Below are 15,445 nucleotides of genomic sequence, written 5' to 3'. Positions count from 1 at the left end.
TGCCTATAAAGACTAGGCATTTCATTTAGGCAGAAAGTCAGCAACAGACAAATGCTCAAGAAGACTTTCAAGAATTACTAAGCACAAAGGGGCACCCACCCATTCCTATAGATAAGTAAATGTACCTTTGCATGCTAAAAAAAGAAAAGGCACATCAAATACAAAGACTAGAGCACCACAAGAACTTAGACATTGAAACTTTAAGCTACAATCTTCACTGCCTTGCCTCCCCACCCAGGGACAATGCCGTGCTGAAGTTACTAGAAGTGCATCAGACTCCCTACTTCCAGCACTGATGCTCCTCATTAACACTGCTGAGTCTCCCTTCCCAGGGGTGTTCAGGAGAGTCTTCAGCTTGACAAGACCAAACTCTTTGGCATTCAGCTCACAACTAAGCCCTGCAAACACCCCCTGCAACTCCCCCAACTCAGTCCTTTTCCACCCATGTCCCTCAGGGAGCTAAGAACTACTGCCATACAGTCCTGCTCAGAATCATCATATATTAAAAACCACCATGGACTAAACCACATAACCATACTTGGGGCAAGGACTAGAACTGAGCACAACTCCTTCCAGCTGGCCAGAGTCTTTCCAAGGCAACAGCACAGCATGCATCTCTCCACTTGCAGCTCTACTGAACCATTAAGGTTCTCATGCAAACCAGACAGCTTTCTGCTGGGTACCTCAGTCATACTCCTGGGACAGAAGAAACATCGGTCTCGCTAGTAGACAGACACATCCGTCTTGCTAGCACAGAAAAGTAGCTGAAATAAGATGCACCAAGGGTGTTGCCTTCTCCCGCTTATTTGCTCTTTTATTTTGTTATTTATGAAAAATCCACACTACGCTTACACTTTAAAATAAAATTTAAGTTCTACTTTTCATAAAATGATTCTGAGACTACCATGCCAAGGCAACGTGTCCTGGCAGCACCAGCTTTGATGTCTCATCCTTCAAGCAGTGAGAGATTTAAGACACACCCATGACCTCAGCATTTCCCTATGAGCTACCCTCCATACGTGCTAGATTTCTTTGGCTCCAAGCTGAATTGCTTAACTCGCCCCACACACCACATGCATCACTGCCCTCGTTCAGCTGGCCCTCCCTGCAGCCCAGAAGTACAAAAGCACCCACACCAGCGCTCCCATCTCGCTGCAGACAGCAGTCAAAGCAGCTTGTCTTGAGATCTCAAGGAAGCTCTTGACAGCACAGTCCAGAAACTGGCACCTGGAATCCCCTAAGCCACAGACCCTGGCAGCTGCATCTCATCCACCTGGGAGTTTTCTGATTCGCTTCACATTAATACAGAGAGGTATTTCCTGTGTCTACAGATTTTCAGACTCTCCAGGTTCTCTCACAGGCTTAAGCAAACCTCATGACCCTTAATACAGTGCATACTTACAGCAGCGTTTTTCTTAGAAAATGTGTAAACTCAGATTACCTCAGGATTCTTCTCACCCACACAAAAAGACTTGTTAAAAATCAATGCTTTAGAAGAAATACACACCTGAGTTCCAGGCAGAAAACAGAGCTAAGTAAACAGCAACCAAACAAAGGAAAAAACACCATCATTTTGTACATTCACAAAGCATACTGTCCCAGTTGCATATGTAAGGAAACTGGATATTTGTATCTGCAAAGGAAGGTCTTACTTCTTTCTACAGACATACGATTTGAAAGTGTCTAATAGCAAGGCTGCTAATGTTAGTTTGGCAAACATCTTTTATACACATTTAAAAAAATCATTTTCAAGCAAAACCCTACAAGCTCAGGGAAAAAAAAAAAAAAAAAAAAAAACACATGGATGTTCATAGGGGCTCTCTCTCTTCTTGTACCATCTTGTGGTGCTGTTGGTCTTTATCTCTACATGATCAAACCTCTGAACCATTGTTATCCTCAGTCAAATGTCATTTTAGAAAAAATGTCAGAAACAAACTATTCCTCAGAAATTTCCAGGCCACCACAGGCACACAGTTGTATGACTTTTTCCTATGCTGTCGACAAGTGATATAGCATGCATGCTCTGGTGTCACCAGTCTGTAGAGATAAATCAGAAAGTGTTGTGAGGGGCAAAAGAACCAAGTGGTTTGTAGAGATGCATGGAAAACTTACTAGTTTTGTTTTCCTTAACAGCCATCTCTAGAAGCACACGGAAGTAGAGCGACGTAAAGGAAGCAGGACAATCCTCTCAAATTAATTAAACCAAGAGCTTACATGCAATTTACCTTTCAAGAGTAACACCTTGGTATTTACCTGTGGACAGATACACAACAAGTGACTCTAACATAAAAAAATCTTTTGATGTTAGGAGAAGTTGGTGTCTCTTTCACTGATAATGCTTTAGAGCAAGAAATAAGCAAGAAACTCTCATCAATGGCTGGATTTAATTGTTGTTGTTTAGCATCAGACTGAGAAAGAAAACATACAGTTTGTTCCCAGAAATTAAGAAGTACTGATAAAAACTGTAAATAACCAATGTGCTCAGACTGCAACAGCTTGCAATTAGGACAGAAAGCCTACCGGTTAAATGGAGTATAAGAATACACAATCATCCTTTGTTACAATGCTGACACAAACATACCGGGTGTCTTTTATGCAGAAGTCTTTCCAATCTTCTTTTGTTATTCAAACACTATGGACTGATATCTTAAGAAGAGGCAGCTACTTTGTATCTAGTCACATGCTTTATGAAATTACAAAAAGCAGACAGTTGTGGTGCTGTAGCTGGCTCTCTTTTACGCATCAGCACAGTGCCATCTTTCAAAGGGGGCACTGTGAAAGTGGATGGTTGTCATACAGAGTGAATGGTACTGCAGGGAAACAGGAGACGTGAGAGGAAAACTAATGAAGACGTTTGCTCCAAACGCTCCTTGTTCTCTGCCTCTTCCCTCTAACCAAAAGTGCAGCACAAGGGCAATGGTCAGCTTTGGCCTTGTTTTCTTTGCTTTGCTTCTCCAGATGTTATCTCAAGACCAGACCCCTCCCGTTTCCAACTTTTATCTCCAAGTACAATTAACAGAGTAGCAGACAGAATGATAACTCAAGCATCTCTAGTGCTAGCTCCTGCTAAGTTCTTAGGCATTAGAACAAAAGGAAACCCCACAGCAGTTAAGGCACTGCTGGACCACAGCAGACAAAGGTTTGAAGGAGTCCTCTTCCCTCCACAGCAAATACATATTCATTCAATATTCTGTGACTCTCTAGAGCCTCTCATGTAATAATAGATATTAACAAATTAGATCTCTCCTCATCATATAAACATCATCACCACTTCAGAGAGGGAGACAGAGGCACAGAAATGTTAATAGACTTTTACAAAGTGCTGCAGAGTATGAGCTCAGAGTCATGGAAATCAAAACTTATCATTTGTTACATGCTTTAATTAAAGTCTCTTCCCCAGATACAGTGCAATCAAGCCCCTGGGTAGGCACCTGCAGGTATCCAGAGCAGGAAACTGAACAGATACTAATGCTGACTTTTCTTCTTCAGACCCATGGTCCTTCACAAAGGCTGAGTACTGAAGTCACATGCCTTCATCCTACAGCTGCCATAAAAACCCAGCAGCATAGCTTGGCTTTAGCCACTGGATTCAAATGCCCACACAGAGTCCACATGGCCACCGGCTAGTTGACTTGTCCACCTCAAACCCACTGCAGGATGTCTGTCCCCAGGCAGATAGAAGGCCATGCCAGAGACGTTACTGGAGCAACCAACAGAAACCCGGCCCTGCACAGCCCTCTATGAAGCAGCTTTCATGAAAACATATGGACAAACACCGCCAGTGTGCCCCTTCCCCAGGCCTTATCTGAGCTGCACTACTGCTATTTCACCTCCCTTGCATTTATGAATAGGAAAGCCTAGGAGGCAAACAACACAGTATTTTCAAAAAGGAATCCAGAAGTGTTTTAGATATGAGGCATGGCTGAAAACTCCTCACTCCTCCCTGTGAGAGGTTAGAAATGGGAAGAAGTGATTGTCCAAGATAAAAACTTTCTCCATGATTGCCTCACTTTCCTCATGGTTTTGAAAGGGATAATTTGAAAAAAAATCCTAAATAGGAGTAATTGGTTGCCCACCAAGCTGCAGTTACTGAGATAGATGGGTTAACTGGATGTCCAAATATTTTAATCTCGAATCCCTCGGGTAGATATCTGCATTATATCAAGAATGAGGAAAAATGAAGTTCCAACTCTCCTGCCAAGAAGCAAAGAGACATGAAAAAGAAAAAGAGTTATCAAAACGCCACCTTCTGCCTAGACCATCAGCTAAAAAACTCACTCCACTTTGTCTCACAATTAATTTAAAATAATGCTGTCACTTTAACATGGGAAATGGCAGCTTCAGCCACTGAGCAACTGTCAAGAGGAACATCCTGCAACCCAGACTTTCGAAACACTGAGGTCCACACATCATGGCACAAGCCACCTCCCAGCCACTGCAAGTGTGAACACAAGGATCATACCACTGTGCCAGCAGAGCGGCCTTCAGGTTACCTCGTCTTCCCTCATCTGCTGCCGAGCCTGTCGTAACCCCATAATGAGTTTTGAGGAAGCTCTCTGCCTTGAGGACACAACAGATCCAGGCTAGATCTTTCTGGTTTTGTTCTTGTGTTTAAAATTTTCAGTGTTAAATTTCAATAGCATTTGTTGTCACTGTCTTCAAGTACCGCAATGTTTTATTAAGTATTTGCAGAGACCATGTGTTGGCCCTGCTGTGTTTTGATTTGTTGATTTTGGTTTCAAAGTCAGAAAAGACAATGGGAAAAGAGAGCAGAAGAGTACTTTGCTTCCAAAGTACTCTTGTGCCATAGTAAATTAAATCTGCATCACTGGCTACACCTGTAACTGAAACTGCTACTCAGTCCTAGGGCAATCACTTCTCTCTGGGGTAAGCCAGGATGGGGTCAAAGGGGTTTTTTTCACATTCCCTTTTCAAATTCTCCAAACAACAGAGACCCTAAGAGAAGCCATGCACAAAAGCAAAGCAAATACAAAAGAAGTTTATTGTACTTAAGGTGGAGGAAAGAGCAGCATTTTTAAAAATTAAATGCTCTCAGTGATCATACGCGACATGTACACAATACACGACATGTGCCAAATAAAATCTAGTGGCGTGACCTACAACTATGCAGATTCTTTACAGCACAAAGGGGGCAGATTTTTACTTCTGCTCAACTGTGAGATGTTCTGCTGAGGTTTTTAAGCAAACACAAGAAAAGCACACATTCTTACTGTAAATGTTCCATATCCCAAACACAACAGTGAAGGGTTTTTATCCCTTGAGGAAGTTGAATTTCATCCAACCAATGTCAGAAACTTCTGGCAGTATAAGATCCTACAGAGAAACCATTTAGGTAGACCAAAAGAGAGAGGCCAAGTCAGAAGACCTCCAGTCAAACCTATGTCCTGAGTTCCCTCTCCTTCTAGCACAGAAAGGGGAATTGCCGTGAGTACACCATGCTATCTCATAATATATAATCCACAAAATCTTAACAAGCAACTCCAGAAAAAATATGTATATGTTTTTAATTTGGTATTATTTTTCATAGGGGAGTACAGCTCACACATTTTTCAAGAACATGAAATTCTGACAAAAGTTGCCTGGTCTCTCTCATACCCAGTTATCTTGACTTTATCATGAATCCCCACTTGCAAAAAACAATTACAGAAGAAAACTGGAGGAAAAACTAAAAAGCATGAACCAAGCACAGTTTGACAGCTTGAAATTAGAAGGGAAATAAAAAGAACCCCAAATATATTATTTTTATCTTATGATTAATTTTAAGCCAATCTCATAATTTTCTGGGGACTGGCATGATTTAACGCTTTGAGTTGGCAATACAGCATACCACACAAATACATAACCATAAAGAGACCGATTCAAGTTTACTATGGGGACTATAACTTTGACTTGCCTGACATTTGCACATTTAAACGTCTTAGCCATAACACCAGTGTTCAATATCAGAGTATTACACACCTGTCCTAGGCTAGGAAAGATGACTCCTTATGTCTAAATCTTACCCACACAGGCAAGAAAGCACTATTTAGAGTTCTGTTTACTATTTTTGACATATTTCAGTTTTATTTAAAAGTCATTATTAAAAAAATATAAAATAGAAGTTATGGACACCTGCTTTTGCCTTTGTGCCAAAATGCCTCCTGATACACTAAGCTACAGAACTTGTGTCACCACTAAGACATTCAATATCAAGGGAAAAAAATTTACAGAACTAGTACGTTAAAGTACCCTGTGGAACTGTAAAAATATCATCTTGAACTAAGACATAACCCGTGAAAAATACATAGACAGAAACAAAAAGAGGTATTCTGAAAACCACTTCCTATTTTTTTATTTTAAAATAAAGATTATTCTTTAATTCAAGCATTCAATTTCTTTCACAGAAAAGTGTGAGTATGGCTCAGGAGTTGGAGCAGGTTTCACTTCAAGTATATTGTCATCTGTCAATTAATGGAAGTATTGTTTTATACATCCTGTGTTTCACATTATCATCTTTGTTTTGCTCCTGCTGTGTCTTGTGGCTAAGTAGGTTTTCTGCAAGTCAGTCAGGCAACAGATGTGCTCAATCTGCAGACAGCAAAAGAAGTGACTTCTGAAACAATTATAATTGCACTGCTCATAAACTGGCCCATGTCTGTGATAAAATCAGCTCTCTATGTCCACAAATAGTACATCACATCATCTCTTAAAAAAAAAAAAAAAACCAACAACAGTAAGACCAATTTGGTAAGTCAGAATTGAAAGCCTTGGCGTGAAGAGTCACAAATCTCTTTTCTGGCTTTAATGCACTGAGTGCATGACATATACTGTGACTGATCCGGGTAAACACCCCCTTCACCTTTCGTAACGTAAACTAAAACCTCAATACCTGCTGCCTTGAGGAGCTTACAAATAGCAATTATTCAATTATTTCACATGCCTGAATCTTTATGTTTAAAGTTATTTCAGCTGCCAAGCCAAGCAGCCAAATGTTTTCAAGCCAGATTTACAATCGCCTCTGCAGCCTTAATTCTACTTTTACTAATGTCTATTTTGTGCACTGAAAGAGGTCCTCTAGGAAAACTGGTAATGAGATCAGCAAATGTATAACTAAAACCTGCACCACGATGCACACACACAATAGGGTAGGGTCATGTTTACACAAATGCTGTAAGGCTTGGGCATCCCAGCATCCTCATACATCACTTTGAAACCTATCTCCTAATTAATATCTTTTTTTCCTGTGTTGAATGACCTCGGCAGTTCTTTTTTGCCCCCAAAAGGGAAGGGAAATCTCACCACACAAAATGGTGCAAAAGTTATTACACAGAAAATGGTGACACAGCTTCCCTTTCCTGGTGGGCAGCAAGTTCTCACTGTTCTGCAGGAGCCTTGTGCCATAGTCTATGTCCCACTGCCCTGGTGAAGCCAAAGAGCCAGGGGGGCCTCTCCTTTGCCCTCTGCCTTCCCTCTCCCCCACTGTTGCCCTAAAGGGGCCGGGGGTTCTCACCAGAATGGTGTTCCTTACTGCAAGCAGCAAAAACGATCAAGTTTCTCGGACTGAAATAAATAGCAAGAATTTTTTTTTATAGGGGAAAGGTGTTAGGCAACCCTAACCACAGAGTCACTGCTGGCCCACTCTGTACCTACAAGTGGGCCCCTAAAACAGTCAGTGAGGTGGCATCAGAGCAATTAGCATCTTTCAAAGACAGAAATGCATTTATGCTTAAGCACTGCAGAGCACAGCCTTCTGCCAGTAAAAACAGAGTGTATGTCTTAATTTAAAAGTTTGCTCAGCATGTTTTGTGATACTTCCTGTGTCTTAAGCATCTGTTTAAATTGCCAAAACAAGCTGGGGGAAAACGACACTTTCCTTTGCTTATGAACAGCAAAAGCAGGGTGAAATGGAAGTTCCTGTCCTCATACATTTTATTCTGGAGCTGCAAGGGACACGTTATTTCAACAGTCACTGGTACAGAAGTGGCAACAACAAACAAAGTAATTAACAGGATCTCTTCATAGGCAGGCTAATATCTGTATCACAAGGAAAAGAAGGCACAAAAGCTTTTTCAGAACTTAGCTATTATTACCAAGTGAAAGGTTCACAGTTTAACAGCAAAGTAATATATTTTCTAACATTTTGTGAGCTTCTCAGCTCTTCTGCTGGCTTCAGAGGCTAAATAACCTAAAACAGGGACAAATGAGCCTCAGTTGTCAAACTGATTTGACAGCCTATTTTTTACATTTTGCAGCTATGATGGAAAAGCCACTTGTTTTTCTCTTCCTCCTTAATACTCCCGCATGAGCTGCAGTCTTCAAAGTTTCACTTCTAATCTCTCTTATTTTGAAGTTCTCCTGTTCATTTCAGACTACGTACATTGCCTGTATCTCTATTAAATCTTTCCTATTGTTTATAATGCAGAATAAAATCAGCCAGTATAATTTCAGCCATTTCTCCAGCTATCCTGCAAATGGAAGACAATATACACTCAACTACTGAATGTGTTAAAAAAACTAACATGCACGCAAACACACATGTTCATGTCAAGACCAGACCACTGCCCCCCCCCAAAAAAAAGAGGAAAAAATAAGAGTATTTTTCCATTACACAGGTAGCGCATATAAAACCTACTTCTCTGTGATATATGCATTTTATGGCCATGAAGATGAAAAATGGTCAAAACTCTGCCCTAAATTAAACAAATTGATTCCCATCTTTACCCCTTTACCAAAATAATTTACTAAGGCTTAAGAAGCAAGCAGACTCAAGGCTGGGATGTCATACAGCCCATATATTACCTCAGTCAGCAATAAATCTCCTCTTACTCTCCATACTACTTTCTTAAATAGCTCACTATAAAGCCCAACCTAATTAAAAACAGCTTTCTCGGCAACAGTGGCCTTGATTTCACTTATTTACACATTAAGTGCAGCCTCCGTTTGGCCAATCCAGTTTATTCCCTGTACCACGCAGGGCCTTTTATCTGCCCTGGACAGCATTTTCTCCAGCAGATGAAGTAGATGCCGATTGATTTGCTGTCGAGCATGGTAAATTAATAGCAACAAATTGCTGGGGGCCCCATCTCGCTGCTCCACCATGCTTCGGCAGTTTTGCTTTATTTGCTCCATGATGGGCAGCAGTCAGGCCTCTTCAAGTCAATTTCTTCTTAACAACCTGCAATACTTTTCAATGGTGAAAATAGAGCCGTTCCTTGTAAGTCAGAAATCAATATCCTATTGCCCTTAGAAAATGCTAAACAAGCAGTATTGGCAATCCACTTGGTACTAGAGGGTATCAGATATAATGCAAATCCATACTGCTTGCCTCCTCGTAGTTATTACAGTTTGCTAAAAGGTTCCTAATGCCATTTATCATCATTTACCATCGACTACTGCAGCTATGATTATGATATCCTATCAGCTAGCAGAGCCCTTTCATTTCTACCCAATTAATATTTTAGCAGCACTCAAATGGTTGTTGCTCAAGTCTTGTAATAAAATTTACATGGATTGGACTGATTTTTTTTTTTTACTGTGATCTTAAATAGTCAATTCATTCATTTTTTAATACCCAGTTTCTTGAAAGACCTGAATTATCTGTCAAAAATGCTGAAATTCAACATTCCAGCACATGAATTAGTTCAAAGACAGAGATCCCAACAAAAAGAGCAACTCAGAATTTATGTATACCTTGAAAAAGTGGAATCGAAGTAAAAAGTGAATGCTGTATCCTATTTAATGCTTTCCATCAGTCCCATTCACAAATATCGGTTCTCAGTGGCTAAATACAGATACTTATTTTAAGCAATAATTACAATTCTGAATTAAAACCTTCAGCAAGCACGTTTGATTACAGCAATTTAAATAAACTGTTTACCATAACATTAAAACAGCCTAATTTCAGAAATTAAGCCAAATGACAAATCCCCACCACCACCACCGAGTAGCCACCCTATATTAGAGACACAGAGCAGCATGTAAACCATTCATTCATAAGCTATCAGCTGAGCCACCTAAAAACAAATGTTAAAAAAGCAACTCATTAAGAAATAGGCATCTTCAGACCCTACTCAAACATTCATATTTATACTAATGCTGAAATTTAAAACTGTTCATACCGGGACCCAAAACCTCCCAATTCAATGCCTGCTTTTTTTGCCCAGGGGTGGGAGGGTAGGGGGCAGAGAGGGGGGAGGTGATTGTCTACTTCGAAGCTTTATTGATCCTAGTACAGAATATCAAAAATTAGCTTAGTATTTTAGGCTATAACACCACATGTCACAACATACCCCACACTTGTCTTTAAAAAACTAAAAAGAAAAAAACAAAACAAATTACTAATTCTACCAGCCTAATGCTATTTACTCAGTTACCAAAATTTAAATTAATTATGTTCTCAAACATAATTGTTAAAAATTGGCAACATTATGCAGGCTTAATTAAGATTAAATCCAATTTACTAAATGTACTTTAATTTGTACTAATTACATTAGCTTTCCTTTCAGAATGACAAATTCCCCATAGGTTTCACTTTAATAGTGTTCTATCAAAATCAACACAGGATGACTGATGATGAGCATCACACGAGGGGTGGGAAAAGAGATGCTCTTCCCCCCTCTGTCTTCTCCCTCTAGACACACAGGCACACTCACTACCACTGCTCTCTGTACATTTATCCTTTTATCAATTTGCTAAGTCACAGAGTCATGACTCCATCACAGCCATCATTTTCTGTTCCAGTGAAAAATTTCTCTAAAAATAAATACTCTGTGGCTGCAAGCAGCCAAGAAGAACAGAAGCTTTAACAGAAAAACACACAAAGGTTTCAAATATCAGGGCCACCAATTACTAGGGTACTTCCAAGGACTCTAGGGAGTCCTGCTCTTGAACCCTTTGAGACGTAAATCTAATAAGTGAATAAGCCTAACCTGATCTTGAGAACTAGGTCCAATTATGCCGAAGGGCAACTTCACTGCATTATTGCCTGCTTTCCATTACAAGGGCATCCAGCAGTACATCTGGAAAAGAACCTGAGAGGAACCAAGGCTGTCTGCCCACGAAAACAAATAAAGACAGATATGCCTCTGTGCTAAAGTGGAAAAAAAAGAAACAAAATATAATAAGTAGGTGGTTTGCAGGGCTGTCTGTATTTCATAATGTGATAAAACTGCCCCCAGGATTTTTCATATGATTACATTTACAAAGACAGAGAAGGGGAGGAGGGAAAAAAAGCAGTTAATTGCTCAATTTCAGCCAAGTAAAATTCAAAGATGGGAGAGGAAGAGAAGGGAATTTAAGGTGGAAGGCTGAAAAAGCTTTGCAACCATCAAATGAAGCAATCAATGCTATCTACATGGTATATCAAACCGGACCACAATGCTGTGATCACAAACCAAGATGGGAAATATTCTGCAGTTGCTGAAGCAAAAGGAAAAAGAAAAAAAAAAGCCCATGCTGTGCCAACAGAAGGGGAGACATGAGGGATATGAAATTGGTATCTGGTTTAAGAATGATAGCAAAGAGCTTTCTTTGCCTCAGCTAAAGAGAATCAACATCTGACAAAAATTTAAGTGTTTTGCATGAGAGTACAATACTTAAACCACTAATTTGAACAGACTGAACAGTAATGGAAAAAGGTGTTTAATTAAAATCCAGTCATTTGTAATCCCCACACTTTGTCGTAACTAAGTATTTAATTTCTCCAGCATACCACTGATGACTCTGTCACCACAACTGGGTACAATTTTTGAAGTAAAGCATTCAAAAATTAAAAAGGCTTTTGCTGTGGCTTTTTTAAACAATTATTTACACACCAGTTTAAGTCTACATAAAACCATTTCCTGTAAAATCAGGGTACCTAGAAATATAAACAAGTCTGACTGCAATAAATGCTTGCTTTCAAACACCTCTAAGAATTTACTACGTAGGTGGCCTGAAAGTAATCTGGTCTTTCTGAATTGTTTCCATGCCTACTTCTTTACTGTTTGGGGTTTTTTTGGGGGGTTTTGAGGGTTTTTTTATGTTTGTTTTTTCTTTTTTTTTTTTTTGACTTTTTTTAAAATGGGATCTGAAACAACATGACTATTTATTTGAGAACAGACCAAATATCTCTGAGAGTCAGTGATCAGTCTTTCTAGCTGTCCACGACCTCAATCAGGTCCAGAGAATCACCAACTACATACAATATTATCACCTGCAATCACAGCCTTTTCCTCTTAATCTCTTGTTGAACGTGCTTATTGAGTCTGCATGGTACCTGTGAGGAGGACATTTGCATTCAACAGGTCCATGTATATGTCTTTAAAATATTAAGTGTCTACAAGGTCCCACAAGTTTTGAGCTGCAGATGCAGAACGATTTGAGGGAGGAAATCCCTCTGTCCTCATATTTGTATGCCACCTAGCACAAGTGGCCCTAATCAGTACTGTGGCACTGGAATGCTAATGGAATATAAAATACAACAAATAATAAATAACACCAAAAAAATTTTACTTGTATGTCTGCCCTCAAAAAGATGAAGAAAATCTATTTCCACAACCCAGAGAAGTTCCAAATCCCAAGCTTTGAACAGAAATGCCTACAAAACCATTCTCAGATTGTCTTTCTTCTCTCACTCAAACATTTCTTTATTCTACAGTTTACAGTCCCCAGCAATGCTGGCAAATTGCTCAACCATTTGCTAAAGTGAGTTGTCAGTATTAAATTCCACCTTAAAGAGAAGTTCCCTCACTGGAAAAGAGGTCAGATGTTTAATTCATTCTCCTCCAGAGAAGTTTAAAAACACACATTACCAAAAAGAAACTCTGATTTATACTACCATGCTCCATCTGACTAATTTCCTGCTAATATCGGCCTAAGTGCTTGACATCAAGTCACAAAACTGAGCATGCTAACATCCTCACAGAAAGTTCATTTACTCTTTCATGTTTGAGATGCTAAGACACAGATTTTGGACGAAAGTCCAAGAAAGAAGCCCAAGGGAAACAGGAACATGGCTGTGTATCAATTGCTTTCAGAGTTCCAGCTTAAATCGACCCAGGTTAACCAAAGAGAACAGTCTTATCCACAGAAAAATACGAATCCCTTGACACCTAATACGCATCCATGATGTAGCTACCAAATCAAAAAGTAAACCTTGAAGGTTTGAGGTCAGACAGATTTGAAAGTACAAAATACATACCCATCCCTACACACATACACCCTCCCCGTGCAAGTGGGACTGCTTTCATGTGCAGAGATGGCATGTGAAAAGTCAACCAAATAATACACAACTGGTAGCCAAAACCGTATAGCCCATATACCATACACAAGATGGAATTTTCAGGGCCAGGTCAAGCAAAAAAAAATTCCCCATGCATTCAAGCATGTAGTTAAAGTAAGTCACACAGAATACACATTTGTTTTAAGACTGATGGGAGAAATTACACAGAGCATCCTCACTCAAAACAAATTATCTACCTACCTGTTTATGCATCTCTATATTCAGCCCATACGACATCTCGTAATACTAAGAAAAAAAGAAAATTACTCTATTAGATCGTGCATTTGTGAAAACTATTCCAGAATTCACTTTGACTCATGCATCCACACAAAGACATACAGACCTAAAAACATTTATTGGCCTTGAATAGCTCTTGGAATATGAAAAAGCATTTTACAGTAAACCCTTTTTTCTTTTTTTCTTCTTCTTTATGTACATTGCTTCATGTCCAATTTACAAAGAACAGCCATAAAACAAGAAAAAAAAAAACACAGATGACAACAACAACAATAACAAAAAAAAAATCACAAAAAGTAATCACAACCAGAATTTAATATTAGAAGAAAAAAAGAAAGCCACACAGAAAATGCTAAAGATTTTATTCCCTAGCACACATAAAAGATGCCAAAAAAACTGCCAGAAGTGCTTGAAGCCAGACACACATATAAATCAGCAATGTCTAACAGACCGGTTATTCAATATTTTAAATTAAAAACACAAAAGCTGCAATTAGATTGCAGGGATGCAAAAAGTGAAAGAGCACGGAAATTCAGAGCCAAAGCAATACCAACCTAAGAACGTCCTGTTGTGCCCGAGTGCTGCGGGGAGCTCAGCTCAGGAGGTAGTGTTAGTGCTAAACAGTCCCCAAGACTAAGCCATATCGGGCATGAAAAAGACAACTGCAAGCCTTAAAACTCACTTGTGCTCCTGGTTAAGAATTTTTCAAGATTATTTGCTCTTTTTGTGAATACAAGAGTGTTACTCATCATGTACATATGGAAAATGTATGTACCTATATATGCATATTTATGAAGGTTGTACATCATAGATGATACAAGAGAACAGATAAGAAGAGCTCCTCTGGAGTTATCATGATCCATCATCACGTAATTATGTATTTAGAGAGATCTTCCTGTTCACGTTATTTTAATAGGCAGACCACAACCATCAAGGAAATCCCTTCCACAGCTGAGATCCTTGCCGTTCTGAACTTAGTGCAACAATGAACCAGCTGCCCAGGTGCAACAGTTCTTCTAGGAAGTAGGCTTTGGGTTTGTATATTTACAGGTACAACAAAAAATAAATTCTGGCTTATGCCCATAACAGAACAAAATATTATCCTGAACCGTTTTACGGACATAATCGTTGGGAGAAGCCAGTGCAAGTGAAAACACCATCCCCAGGTACACTACAGAAGTTGTACACGGCTTTAAAGGGCTGACAAGTAATCTGCTAGCGTTCGGAAGAAATATCCCCAATTGCTTTAAAGGTTAACAAGCAGACTCGTGCAGAAACTAACTGCTGCAAACAAGTTCTAAACCCCTGAAACTAAGGATTTATAATAGAAGCACTGATGAAACCTCCACAACAACAGCGCTTATAATCTTTCTGTTTGCCTCCAGCAATCCGAATGTATTTCGGTGTCAGTATACCAAGCTAATAGACGTTTTGAATTTGCTATGCAGCTTGCTTACCATGACATAATGTCGCTGCATCTCTGTCTTCTCGCTGGCCAGTTTTTCACATTCTAGCTTTAAACTGTTCAAGACATAAAAAGGAAAAAGCATGGGTATTTCACAACACAAAACTGACTTTCTTCTGGGCACAGGTTGTTCCCCTTTGTAAACATTTCTCCAACACACAAGTAGAAACGTGCATTCCAGCTCTTGCTTGAGAGTTCAGCGTGGGCTTTGCACTCTTCCTCTTTCAAGAGATAGTGTGCAACATCCTCATCTCCTAAGCAAACTGCACACAGCACACAGAAGAGTACTTTCCTCTGACAAAAGGAACCCAACACTGGTTCACAGGAGAAGCACACAGGTTCATACCTCTAACACTCAAGCTTGGGAAGCCACTTACAAATCCGTAATTTGCCTTCTGGAGTTTTTATTTAAAAGTTTTAGAAACGTCGCTTGCTTTCATTCAACCCACAGAGGAATCAAACGTGTATCACTGCTTCAAAGA

The 15,445-nt window shown here is 39.6% G+C and overlaps 1 protein-coding gene across 1 annotated transcript in view; it reads right to left on the bottom strand.

The window, feature by feature from the left end:
* LOC103780290 (transducin-like enhancer protein 4) overlaps positions 1–15,019 on the bottom strand; it is a gene marked incomplete at its 5' end in the record, with an annotated part of 54,683 nt that extends 39,664 nt beyond the window's left edge. The window contains 2 exons of the mRNA XM_008947952.1: positions 13,463–13,507; positions 14,956–15,019. Coding sequence (XP_008946200.1) covers positions 13,463–13,507; positions 14,956–15,019 — 109 coding nt within the window. The remainder of the gene's footprint in view (positions 1–13,462; positions 13,508–14,955) is intronic.
* Between the last annotated feature and the right edge of the window lie 426 nt (positions 15,020–15,445).

This window comes from Merops nubicus, unplaced genomic scaffold, assembly GCF_000691845.1.
Source record: "Merops nubicus isolate BGI_N331 unplaced genomic scaffold, ASM69184v1 scaffold30259, whole genome shotgun sequence".
In the NCBI taxonomy this organism is placed as follows: Eukaryota; Metazoa; Chordata; class Aves; order Coraciiformes; family Meropidae; genus Merops; species Merops nubicus.
This window is presented reverse-complemented; position numbering and strand designations above follow the sequence as displayed.